The sequence below is a fragment of the Sciurus carolinensis genome, chromosome 12, assembly GCF_902686445.1.
Source record: "Sciurus carolinensis chromosome 12, mSciCar1.2, whole genome shotgun sequence".
NCBI lineage: Eukaryota > Metazoa > Chordata > Mammalia > Rodentia > Sciuridae > Sciurus > Sciurus carolinensis.
This window is the reverse complement of record NC_062224.1, coordinates 73,467,088-73,492,312: the sequence shown is the minus strand read 5'-3', so window position 1 is coordinate 73,492,312 and position 25,225 is coordinate 73,467,088. Positions and strand designations below refer to the sequence as shown.

At 36.6% G+C, this 25,225-nt stretch overlaps 1 protein-coding gene across 1 annotated transcript in view; it reads right to left on the bottom strand.

Annotated features, from left to right (window-relative positions):
* Ush2a (usherin) overlaps positions 1-25,225 on the bottom strand; it is a 746,720-nt gene that overhangs the window by 119,239 nt on the left and 602,256 nt on the right. The window contains exons 53-55 of the mRNA XM_047521110.1: positions 24,675-24,829; positions 22,103-22,301; positions 6,385-6,492 (exon numbers count right to left, since the gene is read on the bottom strand). Coding sequence (XP_047377066.1) covers positions 6,385-6,492; positions 22,103-22,301; positions 24,675-24,829 — 462 coding nt within the window. The remainder of the gene's footprint in view (positions 1-6,384; positions 6,493-22,102; positions 22,302-24,674; positions 24,830-25,225) is intronic.

Sequence of the window (25,225 nt, the reverse complement as noted above, 5' to 3'; positions counted from 1 at the left end):
CCTCTTTTGACTTTATTCAGATAATACAATTTCTACTTCTATGATGATCTGTGTGGTCCTACATTTTTCTGAGTCTGAGCTAGCGGGCATCATTCTCTCCATCATTGATGAATTCCCAGTCATAACAGACTCCTTTCTGTACCCAGAATGCAATTTCTTTCCTATCTCCCAGTCCCTGCACTTTCATTCCTCCGCTTGGAACATGATTGCTCCAGACAATGATACTTTTTCTGCATTTTATTCTCATAGTGAAGTTAGATAATGTGTAATTTCACCTGATCAGTATGGCCTTATTTGACCCTCGTACCCTAACTCTGATACTTTCTAAAGGTATTCCAACTGAGTTCATCTTGATCACATACCTTCTTTTAAATTTCCTCCTTAACATTCAAATAATCTTCTTTCCTTGACATGTCTTTATGTTTTTATGACTGTGTGGTCTGCTTTCAAAGCAAAGTTAGTTCCACGAGGGCAGGGAGCTTATCGGTCTTATTTGTCAAGGTATGTCTAAGAATAGCACAATGCCTAATAAATATCAAATGACTTGAGTTTCCTTTGTAAATATACTACCTGCAAAATACAATGTGAGGCACTGGAGGCAGTAATAGGGAATGCAACAATGTCTAAGATGTGGCTCATTCTTTTAAGGAGTTTGCCCTTCAGTATGAAAGGCAAAATAAACACACAACCTTAATTCAAGGTCAAACATTCAAGTACTCTTATAGATGTGCAAACCTATTGATGGAAAATCTAGCAATGAGGAAGATCAATCCTACCTCTTCATGTTGCCGTTTAGTTATGGTCTGGATAGACTTTGTAACTCTCCTAAGCTTTAAAAACTTCATTTCATTATATTAGGTTCCCTTGAATCAATAGCTTTGGGTTGACTGTATCTCCTGTATAAATTACTCTCTAAAGGATAAGATTTTGATATGTTTAGAAGGAAAAAATTCAGGACTTTCAAATATGAGTTATTTAGCAGCATCTTGAAAAAAAATCAAGATAGATTTCATAATGCTTCAAGTATACCAACTTTCTAAGAAGCAACATATTCTTGAGTAGAAAGAAGTCTGTTCTGAGAGCTTGTTCTGTACTATATACTTGGAAAAATCCACAAATCACAGTACACATTTATGTCTAGATTTCTCTGCCAACAGCTGCTAGGTGATGCAGACAATCATTTAGAGTTCTGACTTAAACTTGATATTAATTTGTTGATTCAAGAGATAAAGTATGAAGGTTTAACTTGTAATCTGCTTCCTATAGTCATATGTTTCTCACCTTAAAGAATGTGTTAAATAAAAATCACCACAGTTCTAAAAAAGGCTGTTGCTTAATTTCAAATATAAACCCATCAATGTAGCCTGTGGATATGGAGGTAATGACATAAAATGAAATGACATAAAATGAAAAAGAATTTTGGGTTTCTTCCAAGTTTTTAATAAAAGTTGACTTTTATATGTATACAAGCCAGTGAAAGTTCTATTCAAGTTGATGATAATCCTGTGTCCATTGATTTGATTGATAAGATAAAGTACAAATGTATAAATAACTAAGTGAGCAGTGTATTTTTTACTTGCATAATGAAATGGGGACATTGTTATCCTAACAACTGTAAGAAATATTTGATAGAGGAAGATGCACTTTTGGTGAGATGTGTTAGTAAGTCCGAGGTGGAGAATTTACACTCTTCATTTCCTTACCCCACTCCCAAGTCTCAGAGGGCACTAGAAAAACCCATTCTGCATAACTGAGCAGGATATTTTTATAGTTGGCACAATTCAAAGGAAGAATGTGGACCATAGCAAGAGAAATGCCTTAGGAGGATGAGGCAGGGGAAAATTAGCTGAGATGTATAAAGTGGAAAGATCAGACCATAAACCTTGGTGAATCTTTTGATGCAAGGACTACTGGAAAAGGAGCTATGTCTACTGGATTTGTTTTATGTTTACCTTGAGATCCATGCAACATTACTCATTTCTCATATTCCTATCACTCTTCATTCCAATTCAAGAATTCCAACATTTATTGTCGACTGGCTTTCTCCTGAACTCTGGCGACGTGAACCAGTTTGGTATTGTTCATGTCAGGGATGCACTGGCTTCTGGACTATTGACAATTTGTCAATGTATTCTTTCAACATTCTACCTAACTTTGTGTCAATTTCTGTGTTAGGCACTGTGGATATGGGCAAAAAGATCTAATATTCTCACTCTTCAAGGACCTCACAATATCATGGTGAATAAATGTGTGTAGATAAAAAGTTATCATCCAGTAATGATAAATGCCTAGTGGCTGGAAGAGCACTTAGGAAGGGTGCCCTGACAAAGAGAGCAGGGTGAGAAGGGAAAAGGCAGGTGGCCCTAGGGGCAGATTTCCATCAGGGGAGACATGTGAGTTCAGTTTTGAACCAGTGGGAGTGAGCAAGTGGAAGGGTGTCCTGGCTGAGGGGAATTTATATAAGTATTAGAGAGAGGGGAAAGTATAATAGCATTGCCCGTATGTTGGCATGGTTGCTGCAGGCCATGGCGTTTTGGTTTAGATATGAGGTGTCCTCCCAAAACTCATGTGTGAGACAACACAAGAATGTTCAGAGGTAAAATGATGAGATTATGAGGGCTGTGACCTAGCTGGTGGATTAATTCATTGATATGGATTAACTGGGTCATAACTGTAGGAAGGTAGGGTGTGCTAGAGAAAGTAGGTCACTGGGGGGTGTGCCTTAGGGGTATATATTTTGTTCCTGGTGAGCAGAGCTCTCTCTTTATTTCTGTGGCCATGTTTCCAGCTGTGTTCCTCTGCCACACCTTTCCGCCATGATGTTCTGCCTCACCTTGGGCCCAGAGCAATGGCGTCAGCCATCTATGGACAGAATCTCTGAAACCAAAAGCCAAAATAAACTTCTGTTCCTCTAAGTCATTCTTGTCAGGTCTTTTGGTCACAGTGATGCAATAATGACTAATACAAAGCTGGTATGTACAGAAGACCAAAAGAATCACAAGTTTCACAGAATTTAAAGCCCATGAGATCTATTTTGCTTTACTAAGAAGATATGGATTCATGTTTCCTTGGATGGAAATGGAATTTTTTGGAGGTGACTAATATGAGATATGCCCTTTCTGGCAAAAGGGGAAAACAAATTGTAATAAGAGACATGAAAGAGATAGAAAATGACTAGAGGTAGGGAACCTAGTTAGGAGGATCCAGAGAAGTTAGAAGGATCATTAACTAATGCAGTGGCAGAAGGAATAGGAAAAGAACAATATTTTTAAAAAGATAACTTTAAGATTTAAAATTAGCTGGATACTGTGGTGCATGCCTGTAGTCCCAGTGGTTCAGGAGACTGAGACAGGAGGATCTCAAGTTCAAAGCCAGACTCAGCAAAGAAGCAAGGTGGTAAGCAACTCAGTGAGACCCTGCCTCTAGATAAAAAATACAAAATAGGACTGGGGATGTGGCTTAGTGGTTAAGTGTCCCTGAGTTCAATCCCCACTACACCCGCACCCCCACCCCCACAAGAAACATTGAAAATTAACAAGATTTGAAAGAATTTCATATCACATCCTGAGGAAAAGGGAAGCATTAAGAATGTCAGGTTCAGGCTTAGGTGATAGGTGGAAGGTGGTACTCGAGGGGGAAACAGGAAGAAAAGTAAGGTTGGAAAACTGGTGGTGAGAGAGAGATTATCTAATTGCTGAAGAAATGAGCTTTAGGTATTTGAAAAACACCCTGGTATGAATATCAGTGGATACATAGGTCCTAAACAGATGGGCATACCCTTAGTGAGAGTCTTAGTAGGTGGGAGCTCTCAACCTTCATTAGGAGATGAAGCTGGGACTTGAGAATCACAGAGGAGTCTGCAGAGTTAATAAGTGCAAAGAGTAGAGCAAGTGTCTAAATGAGCACCAACAGTTAAAAGAAGGGCAGAGGAAGAAGAATTCTGAGTGAAAGTGAGACAGATTAGTCTTCTCTATCTTTTCCTTTTCCCCATTATTGATGCTAGAGGAAAGCAAGCCTGAAATTTTGCATGATTTAACTCCGAAATGAATTAGAGCTCGCTGGGATGGCAGTAGTCGCAATAAAAGAGAGTAATAATCCAATTCAAACTCTTCTACTATTTGACTCTTCCCACTATTTGACTAAAGGTACACAATTTTCTATGAGGATAAAATTGTACAGAACTGTGTCCAACTTATCATGAACTCATAATATATATTAAGATATTTTTTAGATTGAAAATGAAAAAGAAATGAGAAGAGCTTGGGGTGGTTATGAACAAATGCTTCTTTTTTTCTATATCCATTTAGGAATCTCAAATCCTAGACCTTCAGATTGTGTCTGGTTTATTCCAAAATTGGCATTTTAAAATTACTTAAATCTGGGTTAGTGATACAAAGGGATATAATTTTCTTGTTTCTAATTTGCAGTAAAACAATAGTATTTAATGCTATTGTTGATTTGTTCCCTTAAAACCCCCATGCTAAGTATTCAACTCCATTTATTTCATGTGCAAGTTATATACAAATGGCATGTATATAGCCAGAAAGTGGATCTATATCCATGTTTCTTCTGCAGAGAAAACCCTGCTTGGTTTTTTATCTCTTTGCATGGTTATTTGTATTAAAGAAATGGTGCCTACATTTAAATTATCTAAGAAAACATTTCTCATATGATACTTTTCTGCACTGTTGAGAGGCATAATTTTGAAGTCATAAAATCTGATCCCTTTCAAGAAATTTTGTTGGGGGAAAACAGATGTATATTTCTAAAGAAAATTAAAACAGGAATTTGGTGAGTGAACTGGAACAAGAGACCCTATACTTTGTCAGGCTTGAGTTTCAGCCAAAACTGGTTGATAGATCCTTTAGAAATTATCCATTATCATCAAAGTATCCATTTGATAGTTTACCTTTCCAAAAAATCCACTGCTGGTTTCTTCCTTTCAAAGGAACACTAAGCTTTTTGACATGAAACATTCTTTATATAGAAAACATCATTAGTGAATTCCTGGTGAGGAGCCATATGCCCCATATGTGGAATTTTCCATTTTATTCCCCATTTACTGGTAGGAAGTTCAGGTCTAATATTCTGAGGTACAACAATCCCTTTCATTAGAAGAGTAATGGACAAGGAGTTCAGGACTCTACCATGGTAACTGATATTATATTTCTGTTTAGAATCTTATTTATGCCTCAGTTTCCCCACAAGAAAAACAGGCAGAAAACAAAGATTAATAAATAATTAGTGGATCCCTAAAACAGGTCACTAAGGATATTTTTCTCTTCAAAATAAATGACATCATCTATCCTAGTTCCCAGCCCATGGGTAACCATTGTCAGCAGTTGGGTGTATTTACTTCCAGATACCTTTTCCTGTATATTTGTTTATTTGCCATTAGAAATGAATACTATTTTCTAAATGTATTTTTATATATTAAAGAAATTAACATACATTAATATAGCTCTATAACTTTCTTTATATATGTAAAGATCATCTCATTCTTTTAAACTAATACATGGAATTCCACAATATGAGGATACCTGAATTTACTTAGCAATTCCCCTATTCATGGATATCTAAATCCCTCCCAACATTAAGCAAACAAACAAACAAACAAATACAAAGAACAAACAACTTTAAACGTCTCCTTGTGCATGTGGTGTGTGCGTTATAGTTTCTGGCACAGATAATAAGTAGACCTGCTATGCCACGAGGAATTACGATTTAAACTTTGAATAGACTACCAATTTGCCTTCCAAGCTGAAGAGCCCACATTACATTCCCTCAGACTGTGCTTGATTGGACATGTCATGCATTATGTATCTAGCAACAGTCTGTTCCTTGTGGTCCACCCCAAGTTACCTGCTCCATCAAACCTTTCAATACCTGTGCTGAGTTGTAAGTACTCCCTCCCCAGGTTAACCTGTGTGCTCTGTCCATTTGTTCTTTCTTAACAGCATCTTTCAGATTCTCTCTTCATATGTGTCTGGATAATTATCTGACCATCATTCCTACTTCATTACAAGTTCTTGAGGGCAGCAAGTATTTTAGTGAACTTCAGCAGTGAGCACAGTGCTTAGTTTATTTTAGGTGCTCTGGAAATACTTAACTTTGGAGTCTTTTGAGAAACTTCATATTCAAGTATTTTATTATTTTTCTGCAGACAAGCAAATCTAAGAAGCTTAAAGAATTGAAACCAAACTCACCTTGAGAATCCACATATAGTTCAGTTAATCCTGGAGAAGGGAAACAGAATACATATATTTTTTGTCCCTGTCAACTTTATTCCTCCTTCCTTGTTTGTTATGAAAGTGTTTATAGAGTTCACTGTAGAATGCCATATGAAAACTTTTTCCCCCAAATCATGGATGTTTTTTTCATTACCTTGAGGGGCTGCCTGCAGGGTCTGACCTAGAAAAGGCTCACTTGAAGTGCATCCAGCAGATGTACAAGCTGTAAGTATGAAACTGTAGTTGGTATATGGCTGGAGACCTAGAAAGAACAAACAGGAAGTGAAATATATCATGAGGGGATTGTTTCTTATCAATTAACAACCAGAAGAAACATGCAGAGTTGTAGATGTGATATGCAAAAACTTTAACACCCTCTTTGAAACACACTTTCTTTTGTAGTTCTGCAGATCCAACCCAGGGCCATACACACGCTAGGCAAATGCTCCAACTCTTGAGTTACACACCCAGCTCCCTAAAACACTCTTCAAAGAATGTATAAATTTCATAACAGTTAAGTATTAATTTTTCATTGATAAAAATAAATTATCAGTCTTAGAAGAGACCTTAAAATTCATGTAATCCATTGGTCTCCTGATTTCCCTTTAAATATGTCATTGAAGATACTGTCCCACCTGTGACTGGAGTGCTTCATGTCCCTAAGAGCCCACTCTGCTCGTAAAGAGCTCTAGGGGTCTCCTTATTTTGTTTGAAAGTCCTTCCTTATATTGTGGTGAAATCTTTTTATTGCTCCCACCCTTGGGGACATACAGAACAAATCTAATTTCTTTTCCACATGACAGTTCTTTAAATATTTGTAGACAGTTATCCAATCTCCCCCGAGTATTCTCTTCTCCATGCTAACCACCTGAGCTTCTGCAACAGCTTCTTGTAAAAATAGGGGCAGAAAAAATAAAAAGAAGGCTAGCGTCAACATTTTCTGGACCCGAGCCACATTCAGTTCATATTAACACCAACCAACACTATTTTTTAACTGCAATTCTCTACCATCTATGCCCAAAATGAATCATTTCACACTTATGGGATACGTTGTTTTTGCCTTTATACACAGGTTAAGGATAACTTGATGGGGGATATTACTTATTACTTCTTTTGTATTTAGAATATGATACAAACTAACTGTTCAATATGTTCACAGGGAAAAAAGACAATCCATTTACAACAAAAGTTGTATATTGTTATATTTCACCACTCTGGCTGGTGACCTTGGACAAGTTATGTAGCTTCTCTTTGCCTTGGTCTACTGATCTGTAAAATGGGGAATCACTACAGCATGTAGCTTATATGAGAAGATGAAATGGGATACCTAGAGTAGTATTTTATATTAGCAGGAGCAACATTAAGACTCAGCACCATTCAGCAAGGGGTATATTGAGACTAATAAGACATCTCTTCCTTTGATTCTTAGAAAAGTTCAAACAATATCAAAGCTTTCTTTAAAAACAAAAACTTTTTAAAAGAGCAGTCCTTAGTGTACATGTTAAATAGTTGAACTGTGTTATAACATGGATCCAATGATTGCTTCGCATATTTTTCATAAATTTTGAACTACATTTTGGTGGAGTGACATTCACTTGTCACCCTGTCATTTTATGTAGATTTTCGTTCAAATGCTACTTTTAAAAGATTTTGACCGTTCTATCTAAATAAGACACCCATCCTTTTTTATCTCCTTAAATTATTTTCGTCTTTCAGATCCATCAGCATTCTCTGATGTTTCCTTATGCCTCTATTTATTGTTTGTCTTCCCCTGTGTTATGTAATCTCTGAAAAACCAGGAGTTTGTTTCAAATAGCTACAGGCACAAAGTAAGTGCTTATTAGATGGAGAAAAAAAAATTAATGATCTGATTCATTTAGAACAGGAACAGTAGTTTGGGTTCTCTACTAAAGCAATAATGTTCTGCAGCTGGAGCTGCTCCAGGATTCAGTCTCAGGTCCTTTGTGTTTCCTTATCAATTTAGTGATAAGATGCAGGTACTTATTTGATTATAATCTTCCATTTGGTTGCTATGGAGGATTTGCATAATTTTGATATTTACCTGATGCACAGAAGAGGAAATATGACTAAAGATCCAAGCCATACCCAAGCCACATGTTTGATAAAAGCTTATGAGAAAATGCTAAGATTATAAAATACAGAGTTCAAAAGAAAACAGAAGAGAATTTCCAAGAATGAAAGTCAGAGGCTGCAGTGGCAAACTGATTGTCTGACAATGGCCTCCTTGCACTCCCACGACTGGAACAGGGGATCTTGACCATTGTAATACCATCTCATCTGAACATCTGACTTTCTCTGTTAGAATGCAAGTGCTTTGAGAGTAGGGATGGATTTATTTATTTTAGTCTTTAGTTCCTATAGTGAGTATTTTGGGTATTCAATACTAGTTAAATATTGTTTAAAGAAAAGCAGATCCACAAAAGTGCCCCATAAGGATGACTGAGCTAGAGGCTGTGAGGCTGGGATGTTTTCACCAGGAGGATCTTCCTCACAATTCTGTGGGTATCCTTGTCCACAGCATCAATTCCACTGAGTTGGAGATTCTCTAGCTGCAGGATATTAACAAAATAGTAACAAAAATATGTAATTTGTAAGTAATAAATATTTCTAGTTTTTTTTTTTTTTTCCTGAAAACCAGATATAATAAATATGGTTGGTAAAAGTGAAAAGGTATTTGTGGGCAATTTATCCTCAAGTGCTTTTTTTCTGGACTATCTGATAAATTAAAAATGGTCTTGTTTCCTTGTTCTGTGTTTTTACTAGTCTAGTTTCAGACAGGCAGTAACAGCTGAAGAAAATTTTAGAATGGGTATTAGGGAGAGAAGAGAAAAATCATCACAGTGGTGTACTGAGGTTTATTAGAGGATTAAGGGTATTTGTAGTGAAGGTAATGTTAAGAGGAAAATCCACGTCTATAAAAATGTAAATTGTCATTTCCTTACAAATCTTAAGCAAGTTGAGTGGCATCCTTTTTACACAGAGTCTAGAATTCTAGCAGGTAACTGTTTAGAGATGGAGCATTAGGCAACACAGCTAGTCCTTAAGAATTTCTGATACTGAGGGCTGTGCCAAAAGAGCTTGCTACAGGTGTTTAAATCGGATGAGATGGGATCACTTAGCAGAGAGTGTCACTTGGTTGGTGGAGGGACTATGCTTCTTTTAAAGCTACTTGGGTACCAGAATTAAGGGATGATTTAGAACTCAGCTTTGGGCAGAAAGCCTCAGTCCAAAGGTCAGAGGAGTTCAAACACATTGCCAAATCAAGAGAAGACTGCAGCTGTAGGAATCACAATACTTAAATGCTAAACATACTACAGAGCCATAGTAACTCAAACAGAAATTTACTGGAGTAAAAACAGACACATAGACCAATGAAACATAATCGAGATCCCAGGATTAAAATCATGTATCTTCAGCCAACTGATTCTCACAAAGGTTCCAGTAATAGACATTGAAGAAAGGACAGCCTATTTAACAAAAATGTGTTGGGAAAACTGGGTATTAATATGCAGAAGATTGAATCTCAACCCCTGTGTCTCATCCTGTAGAAAAATCAGCTGAATACAGATCAAAGACCTAATGTAAGACCCCAAACTCCAAAACTACTAGAAAAAACACTTCAAGGTAATGGTGTAGGCTGTGATTTTAAAAATGTAATCCCAAAGCACAGGGAACAAAAGCAAAGATGGACTAATGAGATTATGTCAAACTAAAAATGTTCTGCACAACAAAAGAAACAATCAACAGTGTGAAAGGATGACCCATAGAAAGGGAGAAAATACTTTCTAACTGTTCATCTGACCAAGGATTAATATTCAGAATATAAAACTCAAAAAATTTAACAATAAAAAAACCACAAGCAATATAATTTAAAAATTAACTAATGATCTGAATAGACACATCTCAAAAGAAGAACAACAAATGTCCAACAAACATATGAACTAATGCTCAATTTAATTAGCCAGCAGGGAAATGCATATCAAAACTATAAGGAAGCTGGACATAGCAGCACATGCCTAGAATCCCAGTGACTCTGGAGGCTGAGGCCAGGAGGATCAAGAATTCAAAGCCAGCCTCAGCAATGGCGAGGTGCTAAGCAACTCAGAGGGACCCTGTCTCTAAACAAAATACAAAATAGGCTATGGGTGTGTCTCAGTGTTTGAGTGCACTTGGGTTCAATCCCTGGAGCCGAAAACAAGACAAAACAAAACAAAACAAAAAACCAAAAAAAAAAAAAAAAAAAGAAAGAAAAAAAGAAAAAACCAAAAAACCAAAACAAAACAAAAAAAACACCACACAAAAAAAACAAAAACTACAATAAGATCTCTTATAATCTCATTTAGAATGACTATTATAAAAAATTATAAATAAATTTTGGTGAAGATGTAGAAAAAAACTCTCAAATTGTTGATGGGAATGTAAATTAGTATAACTATTATGGAGAACAGCATGTAGATTTTTCAAAAAACTAAAAATAGGTCTACTATATGATTCAACTGTCCACTACTAGGTATATATCCCAAGGAACTGAAATCAGTGTGTCTGAGAGACATCTACACTTACATATTCATTGCCCCATTGTTCACAAGAGCCAAGAGAAAATCAATCTGTGTTCACTGATGAATGAATGGATAAAGACAATGTGATATACACACACAATGGAATGTTATTCACCTATAAAAAAGAATGAAGTCCAGTCATCTGCTGCAAATTGATGGAAATGGTAGACACTGTATTGAGTGAAATAAGTCAAACACAGAAAGACAAATACAACACCATCTCTTTCATAGGTGAATGTTAAAAAATGTGATTCTGAATGTAGAGTAGTGATGATAAGGATTTGGAAGATGCTGGGGGAGGGAGCATGGATAAAGGAAGACCTATTTGATCAGAGCCCAGTCTAGGCAAGTATTGAAATATCACATTTAACCCCATTAATATGCATAATTAGAACATGTTATTTAAGAATAAAATAATAGTATATATGGTATCAAGATTTGGTAAAAACAATGAAGGTCTTGTGACATTCCCAGAGGTTTGATAAATTTTAAGATAGAATAATTGAACAATTTGGGAAAAAGAAAAAATTAATCCATATGGTGAATGGGTGAAAGATTGAAGAACCAGAAAGAATGGGGCTTGGGACCATAAGTGAAGTCGTGAGGCGGATGATCTTCATTTAATTCATAGGCTGTTTGTTCTTAACAGCTTATATCTGACTCTGAATTGTGGTGAGGCTGGACAATTTATGCTATGTGAGGCAAAGGGCAGAAATACACAGACCCATTTCAACAGATATTTGCAAATATGTAACTCCACATCTGTCTTATTTACCTTCCAGAGTCCATTCCTGATCCTTTTTATAAGAAAGCTCCAATTTTCCTTGTAGAAGCCAGTCTTTTAGCTATGCTATCAAACTTTGTGTTTTATTTAGCATTGACCCCACATGAATCAAGGACCTGATGTTTTATTTTCCTGAGCCAATAAGTGTCCATTTTTTAAGTGTGGTTGTTAGTAAGATAAAGTGTGCTAAATGATACTATTCCTAAAATTATGATTATTGTCATATACACACATGCTATACATGGGACCATGCATGTTACAGATGGGCACCACAGCAACTGGTACTATTTCATTCTCTCTTGGTGATTTCCCTTTATACAAGCTAGAAAGAGTTACAGGATTATGGGAGAGAATTAGCAGCAACATGAGTCATTTATTATATGTATGAAAAGGTTTTACCTTGAATATTAGCAAAATATGAAATATTATTCCTGCTTTGCAGGTAGGAAAAATGAAACATAAGGACCTAACTATTCGCACAGTGAATTAAAGATTAGATCAGGGTGCAAACAAACCTATGACTTTCATACCAAGTCCTATGTTGTTGCCATTACATAAAAGTACAGCTAAAGAAAGTGAAATTCAGCAATGAGTGTCTTCCCTCCAAAATATCAGAAAGACATCAAAATGATAGAAGTCACTGCAGCCGCTCTGTTTAAGATTATTATTGTTGTTGTTGTTTTGATGTTAATGATGATGAAGATGATGATGATTTCATAGTGCTGGGGATGTACTGGGGATTGAACCCCAGGGTGCTCTACCATTAAGCTTCATCCCCAGCCCTTTTCATTTTTCATATTGAGACAGGATTTCACTAAGTTGCCCAGGCTGGTCTTGAGTTGTGATCCTCCTGCCTCAGTATCCTAAGTAGCTGGGATTGTAGGTGCAGCCACCACTCCCGGCTAGAATATTATTATAAGTATTTTAACAAATCTTAATTATGTACATTGCAGTGAGAAATAAAATAAATATAAAATATATAAAAGAAACATTTAAAGGATTATAATAATGTATATTATATATTATAAAATTATAAAGGAAATACATTAAAAGGATTTTGCTCAAACATGAAATCAATACAAAAACTGTAAAGTTCCCATAGCATAAGAAATAAAAGCAAGAATCAACAACTGGGATAGATTCAAACTAAAAAGCTTTCTCTCAGCAAAGGAAACTATCAGTAATGTGAAGAGAGAGCCTACAGAGTGAGAGAAAATCTCTGCTACTCATACTTCAGATAGAGCACTAATTTCCAGAATACATAAAGAACTCAAAAAACTCTACACCAAGAATACAAATAATCCAATCAACAAATGGGCTAAGGAAATGAACAGACACTTCACAGAAGAAGATGTACAAGCAATCAACAGATATATGAAAAAATGTTCAACATCTCTAGGTAATAAGAGAAATGCAAATCAAAACTACCCTAAGATTCCATCTCACCCCAATTAGAATGGCGATCATCAAGAACACAAGCAACAACAGGTGTTGGGTTGCAAATTAGTGCAGTCACTCTGGAAAGCAGTGTGGAGATTCCTCAGAAAGCTTGGAATGGAACCACCATTTGACCCAGCTATCCCACTCCTTGGCCTATACCCAAAGGACTTAAAATCAGCATACTACAGAGATACAGCCACATCAATGTTCATAGCTGCTCAATTCACAATAGTCAGAATGTGGAACCAACCTAGATGTCCTTCAACTGATGAATGGATAAAGAAACTGTGGTATATATACACAATGGAATATTACTCTGCCATAAAGAATGATAAAATTATGGCATTTGCAGGCAAATGGATGAAATTGGAGAATATCATGCTAAGTGAGATAAGCCAATCTAAAAAAACCAAAGGACGAATGATCTTGCTGATAAACGTATGATGACATATAATGGGGGGTGGGAGGGGTTAGTGTTAGAGTTAGGGTTAGGTTTAGGGTTAGGGTTAGGGAGAGTGGCAAGAATGGAGGAAGGAAGGACTATATAGAGGGAAAAGAGGGGTGGAGGGGTGGGGGGGAAGGGAAAAATAACAGAATGAATCAAACAACATTACCCTCTGTAAATTTATGATTACACAAAGGGTATGCCTTTATTCCATGTACAAACAGAGAAACAACATGTATCCCATTTGTTTACAATAAAAAAAAAAGAAAACAATGAAACTCAGGTCTTCTTTGGTGGTGGCTGTTCTCTTTTCATTGGATTCTATACATTAAATATATTTTATGAGAGAATTGCAGTTATTTTCAAAGAAATTAATTATTCAATTACAAAAATAACATACTAACTAAAGTTTATTGAGCATTTGCTATTAGCAGACCCTCTTTTGCAAACTTTATGGGCATTAACACAATCAATATTAACTGCCCAATGAATGTGCTATTATCTGTTCATTTGCTATAAGGGAGCTAACCACAGAAGTTAGGAAGAACTTGTGTAGGATCACAGAGATAAGAAAGGATGATATCAGGATTGAAACTTGTGCAGTTGGACAAGAAATATGGCCCAGAACAATTGGGTCAGGTTTCCTAGCCCCTTAATGAAAATGATGACATAGGTAGCTTAAAGCCCAGGGAGATTTCCAGTAAGATATAAAATCCAAATGGGAATATGTATTTCAGTATTTTGTTGTGCATATTATCCTGAGCCCTGGGCACAGGCAGTAGAGCGCAGCCATTGGATCACCATGGTCTGAAATTAGAGTGTTGGACTCTAAGAGTTACCTACTCACCAACCATGAACTCACTGGTGAGCTTACTGGCCTCCAGGTGCCTCAGTTCTCACATCTGTAAACCATGGGCCTGAGCATGAAAATTGCTTAATCAGGCTGCAGATTAACTTGAGGAAAGACAGTATCTAAATCTATCATTTTCTACACGTTTTAGAGCTTGTGTTTTTCATATTGCTAAAAGGATTGAGTTACTAATAGCCTCCATTGAAATAATCTATAAGAAAAGCATCAGCTACTATCAGGCATAGATGATTTACATGAACTGAATGACCTTTCATATATATGACTCTGTAAAACTCAATAAAATCCACACATTTCAACTGGAATTTGCGGTCATTTTAAGTAAGCCCCTATTGGTAGTCCTTAAAATGAGATATATATGAAATATTAGCAACAGGCGATGAAAAGGGCACACCAATTGAAAACTACTCATGAATTGATCAGGATGAGAAGAGGGAAATAAAGTGATGTCTCCGAGGAACCATTCTGACTGTAACTTAATCCTGAAGTCGAACAGTAGAAGGAGAAAAGAAAACATCATTCAAGTGCTCAGCATCGAATTAAAAGAGTAGGAAATAAGAGTTGTAGAGTCGAGAAAGGCAGATGCATGGAGGGAAGCCAAGTCTTTAACATTTCAGCATAGTGAAGATGAGTGTGGCTGCAAATTACCTGAATTTCTCTGCAGGGAATCATGTTCTCTTTTAAAGGAAAGAGGCATAATATAACCAAACTCATTACAATTACACTTCCAAGTAGCATTACTTTCAAGAGTAAATGTGTGTTAAAAAGAGACTGTGAAAAGTCTGTCTATGGTTCATAAAAATATGATTTGGCAAACAAAACTCATGTCTATGTAAGTTACATTTGATGTACTCTATAAAGAACAGCTTGCTTCTAATTTTTAATCTCCAGATAAATAGTCAGGAAAAGGCACTTTGTCCATTATAATTTCAGAAAACAAGTGCTACTTCAAAGCATTTGGTCACTGATTCTACAGTGTCATCTATTATTTTCTAAAGAACTACTATATATAAGCCTAAAGAATCATATATAATTTGAAAGGTTGATCAATGAGTACTAAGTTACAGGAGGAGAAAGAAGTTCTGTTGTACTATATATAGCACAGTTGGGTGACTACAGATGACAATACTACATTGTATATTTTGAAAAAACTTGAAGAAAGAATTTTGAAAATTTTCACCAATAAGAAGTGATAAGGAGGTAGATATGTTTGCCCTTATTTGAACATTACACAATGTATAAATATATTGAAATGTCACATGGCACTCCATAAATGAGTAAAATTTTTGTCAATTAAAACATTCAGTTCCATGAATTCTTTGATCAACATGGTTAGTGGTTAGTTCCAGAGCTGAGAGCCCTGCATTACCTCAAAAACTTTTGTTAGGTAAAAAGTTTTTGTTATAAAACATGTTAAATAATCATGCTGTGGATAACTAACCTGTCCTGGCACCAGTTCATTCAAGCTGAATATTTGAGAGACTAGCTTATACACCCAGTCTCCTCTGGCACTTTCTCTTGCCCTCACTTGCCTGGGATTTCACCACATGATCCCCTCCAGAGCATCTCTGCTTATGGAGATTCTCAGAAACTTCTGGCATCCACTGGTAATCTTGACTGTGATGAATAGTGCTATATCAGGATTCTCTTTTCTTCCTCCTTCCCTTCCCTTTCCTTCCTCCTTGCCATTTTTGTATACTGGTTCAACCCTGGGGAATTTTACTCTGGAACCACATTCCTCAGTCCTCATCTTAAGTTTATGTTTTGAGACAGAGTCTTGCTAAATTGTCAAGGCTGGCCTCGAATTTGCCATCCTCCTGTCTCAGCCTCCAGAGTCTCTGGAATGACAGGCATGTACTAGGGCATCTGGCCTATTCTACTTTAGAGTGATCAGATTATATGTGAAAATCTAGATGTTCAAAACTGGTACAGGAAGGCATCATGAAACCACTTTAGAATCATCCAAGGTATATTCAAATTATGATATGTTTTAAAGAAGTTGGTCAAGAAATGTTAGCAGTTCACATGCTGAAGTCCTCATTTTTTGATGTGCGCTCCATCTATTACAACCCCAGCATCTCCCATTCTACTTGGCCTCCATGAGCAACCACGAGGCACTACTGTCCATTTCCTGCATTGATACTCCATGAATTCACTTGATACCTCATATGAACTGGACTTCCAAACAAAGAGACTCCTGAATTACAGATACTAGGAGAGAACTTTATGACTTTCAATTCTGACTACCTGACACAAGCTAATTTGCATCCTTAATTCTTCATTTTATGTGAAATCCTAGGCCAAACCTTAGGTCCCTCTTCCCAGTTTCTTTGTGATCAGATTCATACCAAGAAGCCCTTCCTAAATGAGCTATTTCTTTGACAGACCCTTTCCAGCTATAGATCAACATTGAGACTATCATTCTGATAGTCACCAAGAAAAGACCCATGCTTTTGATTTTAACAGTGATATTTTTATAAACATTTTCCTTCTTATGGTTCAATGTTGTGTCAGGCAGAGGCCTCTTCTCTGCATTTTCAGGCAGTGTTTTCTTCTCTGAAAACAAAACATGGCATCAAGTGGCAGTAAATTCTGATGCTCAAATGTTCAAATGTTCAAAAACAAGGACATGGTAGAGTGAAGGGTTGGCTGGTGCTGCTGGACAAAACAGAATTAGTGATTGCTCAGGAAAGGACCTCAGAATATCTGGGATTTCAGGGCAAATGTTTTATTTCTTAAAAATAAGCGTCTAGGCAGCTGTTGACTATATTATTATTATATATTATTGTTACTATAATTATTTATGTTACTAAATTATTATTATTGTTACTATATTATTATTTGGCTTTACTATTGTATCTACAAGCAGGTTTAAAGAAAAGGAAAAAGAATGGCTAATACTAGTCTACTTCTTTCCCCATTTTTTGCAAGAGGTCAAGCACAAAGTTAATTTTCTTCAAATTTGGAAAAATGGAAATAAAATTCTTATCTCTTTTTTTACAAGTCCAGTACTTAGGCAGTAGATGGGGAAATGCAGCCTGAGCATCACACACAATGATAGGAAAAGCTCCTTTGGTTGTTCTGAGGACATGGTCACTATCCAGTTTTCTTCCAGGTTCAATTGAAGCAATAGATGTCCAATAAATCCAGAGTGTGAGATCAAGGCTGATTTTGTAAACTTGCGATCTGTGCAGTCAAACAAGGTCCCACGTCTAGACGTCCCTTCTTAATGCAATGCTTTGCTTTCACCATCTTGAAGTTCCTAACAATTTCTGAACAAGGGATCCTGAATTTTCACTCTGCAATGGGCCCTGCAAATTATGTAGCCAGGATTGCCTGAGATAAAAATGTTTTTGACAATGGGATTGTATCTACAATTGAAACAGAATATAATCATTTAGAATCAAAAATTTACTGTTCTTTATTTATCCTTCGAACAAACATCTTTTGAATATGTTAAGTACTATGATAGGTAACCAGGAACCCAGTAGTAAGCAGGACACCATTGTCTTTATCCTTTAAAAGCTTTACCTACCAGTTGAGGAATAGGGACAATATAAGAGAACATGACAATAAAATATAATAAAAACCAAGAGGAAAGATACTACCAGAGCACAAAGAGTGACTCAAAAGTAAAATCCCATTAAGGCATTTTCCACATTTTTTTAAATTAATGGTCAAATTATGTTCTCATTTTCAAAAGTAATGAATATCTGTTTCAACATAACATTAGTATTATTACACTTTCTGTTATGATGAGTATTGTAGGGTGTATGTTATTTAGCACAAGAGGTTTCATTTGCTTCTCAGAGGACGGGAAAGGAAGGCAAATTGTTCTTGGCTTATTTAATAGTGCATCTTTCCCTCAAAATAAATGCAATGATGAACAACTTTTAATTAATTTTCAGTTTTGGAAACAGTTTTCCCAGAGTTAAGAGACACATAGGCCTTGATTATACCTGCTGGTAAAGAGGACAGAATTAATTCATTTATTTTTCCTGATGGATTTAATACTTGGTTAATCCTTTTACCTTCTCCTCTACTCCTAAGCCCACATTAGAAGGCCAGCGCATAAGGTAGGGGTAACCCAAAGTGAAATGATGCTAGGCCTGACATCCAGATTGTTCTGTACAGGACGGATGGATGTGTCTAGTAATAAATGATATGAAAAGGTCTTTTATTGACAAGCTGCCCTGCGCTGTTTGCATTAGTGAATATGAGAAGACAATGGCTGCTACTCCTTCGTCCCCATGGGTATTCAGCTCAGTGAGATAGCAGAAAACGCTTCAGTTTACTTAAAGCATTGATAACACCTCTAAATAATTAACCGAGGACTTCCTGTCTTCAATTACTTAATGCTTTTTTTAACATCTTGAGAGGATTATAAGCAATTTATGGATTTCATGTGATGAGTGCATTCGCCACTATTCCCACAAAGCATTTACGGGATCATGTTTCTAAAGCTTTGAGGTAATTAAAAATAAGCATGGAGACAATGGGGCTGAGGCAAGGTGCTGGCTTTCCCTTCTGTCATTTCCAAGGACCTAGATTTTTCAGGCTCCAGGAAGGCTAGCTCTACAGCTTCATTAGTGCTCTGCTGCTTAGGGAATGCCAAGGTTTTGGAAATGATGAGAAAATCACAACATTTATCCTAGGGGGTTCAGGCAGCTCTTTCATCAAACATTTGAGATGGAATGGGAAATAAATTTGATTATTTTAGTTCATTCCATGAACTCAATAAAATAGTCATTCACATCATAAAATATTTCCGTACTGCATTTGGTCACTCAGCTAACCATGGAACTGAATTTTCCCTGGCAGATAAAATGCTTAACACTATACAGATCTCAGGTTTCAGTTTATCTCTCTACAGCCTAGCACTGTTCCTGTCCCCTAGGAACTGCATATTGGTAAAGTTTTGCTGAATGTGAGTGCATTTCCTTACCCAACAAAGAAATCTCTTTTTAGGGCTATATTGCCTGAGTGAAATAGTCTCTAAATCTATTTAAAACAGAACAGAAAGATGCACCAAATGTCTTGTAAAGGATTTTTCCACTTTATGATATTGTCAAAATTCAAATTATGTGGAAAAGCTTTAAAATATTTATTCTAATAAAAGAGGACGTATGTATGAAATCCTCTCTTGTCATGAAAACATTGATTAGAAATGACAATGAAAGAAAGAACTGGTGGAGTGAAGGAATTCAAAGAAAAATCCTTGCAATTATTTTAAAATTAATGAGGCCATCAATCCTGTTGATTTGAACATTACAGTTGAATTTGGTCTGTTGGTGTATAAACGCTGGTTTCTTAAAAAACATAAGCAATGATAGTTAACAATTCAAAGCCAACACTGGTTAGGCAAATCAATACTATAAGAAGAAATTTCTTTTACCTTGTATCTCAATTTATCGTGATACCTTTTACGAGTACAAAGTCATGATGTGCAGTAACTTGGCTTTCAAAGCTCTAATTAACATCCCAGTATCTACCCTGAGTCATTGTTTAGACCCCCCCCCCCCAAATCTGTATACAGTTTCTTTGTAGCACTCTATTCTAGTCAGTTATTCTAGTCAGTTTTCCCTATTGCTGAGAGCATCTCAGAAGCAGCAATCTTATTTTAGATCACTTAATAGACTATCTAGAATACAGCAAGTAGGGAACTTATTTTGGGGGGAAAGAGTCAGCACTCTGATTTCCTTATAGATGGAGCACTGAATGCTGTGGACATCAGAGTAGGTCAGTTTTCTTCATTTTTCAGTTATGGCTTTTAAAAACCTCCTTACTAATGGGGCTGTGATAAGAACCAAATGAGTGAAAATGCAAATGGTTATTATTATTTTCAAAATATTTTTTAGTTGTTTAAGGGCCTTCATTCATTTATTTTTATGTGGTGCTGAGAATGGGACCTAGTGCCTCAAACACGCTAGGCGAGCTCTCTACCATTGAGCTATAACCCCAGCCCGCAAATGGTTATTTAAATGAAAAAAAAAAAAAAAGCTATATAAAGGTAAGGTTTTATTATATAACAATACTCTCCATCATTTGTGATGATTTTCACTTCACCTCTGTCTTAGCTCAGGGTCTTCAGGTAAGGAATGCAATGTGCTAGTATGTAAATGAGTTAAGTGGCTTCCTCAGACTGATGGCTGTTTTGGATACACACTAGAGATTTGCTCAGTGAATGTTTTCTTGTATATCAGAAAATTATGGAATTTAAAAACAAAACATGAAGAATTTGTTTTTCAATCTGCATAGTACAGCCAGTTTCTCCTAAAAAACTCAGCTCATTTTCAAGGTCTTTTTGCAGTTTTTTGGGGGGTTATTAGGGATTGAACCCAAAGGTTTCACCACAGAGCTATACCCATCCCCAGTTTTTAAAATATTTTTATTTTGAGATAGGGTCTTTCTAAGTTGTTTAGGGTCTCACTGAGTTGCTGAGCTGACCTTGAACCTGTGATCCTCCTGCCTCAGCCTCTAAATTTGCTGGGAATACAGGCGTGCCCACCTCACCACCATGCCACAATACCTGGCTCTTTTTGCATTTCTATTTGAGTTTCATCACCTGTGTTATCAATGCCCCCTGCAAGGTGTAGAAAGTTCAAGGGAAGGATTCCATTCACTCGTGAGGTCTTGGAAAGAGATGGGTGAACAACACAAGAAGAGCAAATGTTTATAAAATCTTACTTGTGGTCTCAGGATATAAACTTACACAACTGGGATGATTCAGTAGACCCAAATCAGGAATTCAATTACTTCATCTCTCAAAGTATTCTTTTCTATAACACAGAGGTAACAATTCTCTCTACGCTATAGGTTTATGATAAGAATCAAATTAGACAGTGCGCTTCAAGTGCTTAGGATGGTATCTGGCACATATTAAATTTGTTTAGTTCCCAAACTTTTATTTAGGTTCTATTGGCATGCTAAAGATTATTTAGGTGCTAGAGATACAGCACTGAAATAGTGAGACTGGGTCCCTACTCTCTTAGAGCTTTCATTCAAGTGGGACGGAGACATAAAAAGGCAATGTATGATAAATATCAGACAGTCAGATGTCTGTGATGAATAAAAGGTGATACGGCAGTCTGTCAAGAGATGCTGCTCCAGAGTGGGTAACCGAGAAAATACATCTTTTTTCTTTGGAAGTAACATTCAAGGCAAAACATGTTAATTATTATTAGAATCATCACACATAAATATATAACAATACACAACTGTACTGTACTATTATTAGATTATTAAAGCTAAATATAATGAATAATGTTATAATACATAATAAAAATAATACTATTAATTAATACTACTACTAATAACAAATAGTCACAACCAGTCAACTGTCAACTAGCTCTATGTATTAATTATCTACCTAGTAGATAAATGTTGACCTCTAGCTGATTTGTCCCAACCTTCTAGTACATTCTTGATTGTCCTACTCCCATTATCTATGAGCACATCCTTGGGGAATGAAAATGCATCTGTTTGTTTGAAAAAAAAAAGTTAATACTGATGCAAAAACCCTACACATAATGCACATCAAAGCCAAATATAAATTATTTCTGAAGTTATCTGCTGTTGTGGCTTATTGCTGCCAGTGTGGGCTCTTCTATTAGCATGGATAAGTGGGACCTGACCATATGTCAAGAGAACACGTCCTTTCGAAGTGACCTCATATATCAAACACACACCCCTGGGATGCTATGCCCCCCTAACCACAATGACAGACTCTTCCAGTAGGTTTTCCATTTTTTTCACCTGTGACCGTATGCTGCCTCCTGTCAGTGGTGTCAGTGTAGATGAGACCTTTCCCATCCTGCCAGAGCTGGTACTCTTTAATGACGCCATTTGGTTTCTCAGGGACACTCCAGCTCAGATGCAGAGCTTCTGCACTTGGGGCTGTGATTCTTGGTGGCAGGATGCTCTCTGGAACTCCTTGGGTAGTAGTTGCAACTACCTGAAAACATAGGAATTAAATAGCAATTTATTGTAATAGTACTCTGGGTATCCCGATCAATGAGAATGTCACTTTTGTTTTAAAATGTTGTGGTCTGGCCTGGCATATCATTAGCAGGGTCCTGGAGAAGCGGTTCTTTCTTTTTTTTTTCTTTCCCTCCCATCCTATTTAAACAATGAAATCTGACCTTGAATACATTACATAAGTCTCAGACTACCATTTATCACAACAGGTTCAACAACAATTTTGACTGCAGAGTGCTGCCCTCAGTTTAAACAAGTAAAATCTGGCTGGCAGACTGTCTTCCTAGAGAACTCTTGATAACTCTCTTCCATATGGCCTATCAGTGTCTTTGCATTTTAACAGCCTGATTTTGTACATTTTAAGCACCAGTAAATATGGAGCAAAACCTACATCTGAACTTGCTTGCATATAATATGCTTTGAGCTGTATAAATGGGCAGACTTTGCTGTACTCTTCCTGTGACACCCGGGATGATTTTATAATGTCTATGCCAATGTTCTAGAAAAAGAACCAAGTGAGAAGAAAAAAATGAAAAACCAACCAGCTATTGAGTCAATAAAATCAAAATATAGTTTAGGACAAAAATCGGCTGCATTTGTTTTTTTCAGACTTAACTCTGGATTTCATTTTTTAACCAATTGTTTAGGCATCTGGTAGGCTGGAGTTGCTTCTATGCATAAAGTGTGGAACTGTTCAAGGACCATTCAGACCATAACTTGATAGGGCCAGTCAGCTGCTGCCTGTCTCAGTGGTGGCAGGCACAGAGATGTTTCTGGGGATCTGTTGAGCAAAATTGCATACATATACTGTGGCTGATCAGTTTGAGTGTTTTTGTTGGTTCTTGCAAGTGTGTGAAGATGTGGCTCTTCTCAAGTTTCAAACATATGGAAAGAATCAAAGCTGTTCTGTGGCTTCCATCTTTATTTTTCCCCAAATTGTTTGTTTCTTCCCAAGAGGCCTTCATGAGATTTTCTTTCTTCTTCATTAGGCATTCTTCACTATCTTTGGTATTCTTATTTTTTTCTCTCTCTCTCTAGGGATGCCTTTGATGACCATATTGAAACTCATAGCTTCAATTTCTCACCTAGATCTTTCTAGTAAATTTCAGTCACCTAATCCAACATTGGACCAGGCATTTTCATGTAATGTGACAAATAATAACTGATTTGGTCACCATGCAACCTGCTCCTTCTCTTTACATTTTTTAAAAACTTTTAAAAAAATTGTATTCTTTAACTTTTAATATTTACTGCCTTTTAAAAGTGTGATTGTAGAATGACTCCATTATCCACAAATTATGGTATCAAGGCATATATCCTGAAAATATCCATAATTCTTTGCTTTTTTTCATCTAGGTAGAATTAACTATTAAGTCCTATAGGTGTTATCCCTGCTATCTGTTGTAGCTCTCTGATATTTTCTATTATGGCCCACAGTACCTGAATTCAGAATTTCATTTTTTTCTTGCCAAGTCTCTTACAGAAGACTTAGAACCATTTATTTTCTATGCTAGAATATTTTGTCCTTTGCTAATTATTTAGAGCAGGCAATTTTTGTTGATATGTTAATTTAGATATAAAATATTTTCAACTGAAGAATGGGGAACTTTTATGGATTTACAGAATATTGCTATCTTAGTTTGTTTTCTGCTGCTATGACAGGATATCTGAGAAAAGAGGTGTGTATGAGTGTGTGTGTGTGTGTGTGTGTGTGCACGTGCGTGTGTATTTATTTATTATTTGGTGGGGAGGTCTCATGATTCTGGAAGCTGAAATGTCCAATGTCATATGGTCACATCTGGGGAGGGCCTTGTGCTGTCTCAACTCATAGTGGAAAGTATAAGGGTAAGCAGTCTTGTGTGAAAGAAGAAAAACACAATAGGCAACCTCGCTTTATAACAACCTACTCTCATGGTAACTAATCCAACCCCATGAGAGTGAGAACCCACTTCCTCAGGACAAGAAGGCCTTTATCCCTTTATGAGGTTGAGCTCTCGTTACTTAAACTCCTCTAAAAAGTCCCACCACCTCTCAGTGTTGGGACCAAGTCTCATCAGTTTGGTTATGAGAAAATCACATCAAAACATAGCAATTATCTAAAAATAATTGGTGGGAGAAGAATGTGAACCAGATGGTGACATTGGTTAAAGATTTTGTTTTGCATTAATAAAACACTGATGTATGTTTGGATAAATGTCCCTTATAGGTATCTCTCTGTTCAGGCTTAAGTATCAGCAGGTGACACATGAGCACCCTACTCATGACTTTGAGGCGGATATGTAATCTGAGAAGACCTTCACCCAGGCCTCACAATGACCCTTCTCTCCAGAGTTCAGGCAACTCCCCTTACCTCACTGCTGGCAGTGCAGCCTGCCACTGTGCAAGCCTTCAGCTGGTATGAGTACTCCTGAAAAGGATGAATTCCCTTTGTGTCAGAGAAGCTCAAAGATTTTCCCCGGAAGCGTTCAATTCCATTTCGGAGAAGAATGTAGTAAATAACAGGACCTAAAAGACAGAGAAATGGCTGCATTTGACTGTTATATCATTTTAACCATTTGTAAACAACTTACATGTCTCAGTGTTCTGAAGGAATGGGACACCATAGCATCACCGAATTCTAACTTGTCATTATATTGCTATCATCAAGCAGTTCTTTACTATCAGGGAGGATGTGGATTCTTGACATAGTTAAAGTGTCTGTTTTGCCAATTTCCTTTCACTCTATAACAAATTTATTTTCAATTTGAAAACGATTTCGCCTTCCTTGAAACTACTTTGCTTGTTTGAAGACAGCTCAGATATACATTAGGATTCAAAGATCTTATAATTATTTATTTAGACTAAATACTTCTGAGGACTACACTACAAAGTGATTGATTAGTGGGTACATAGGTAAAGTTC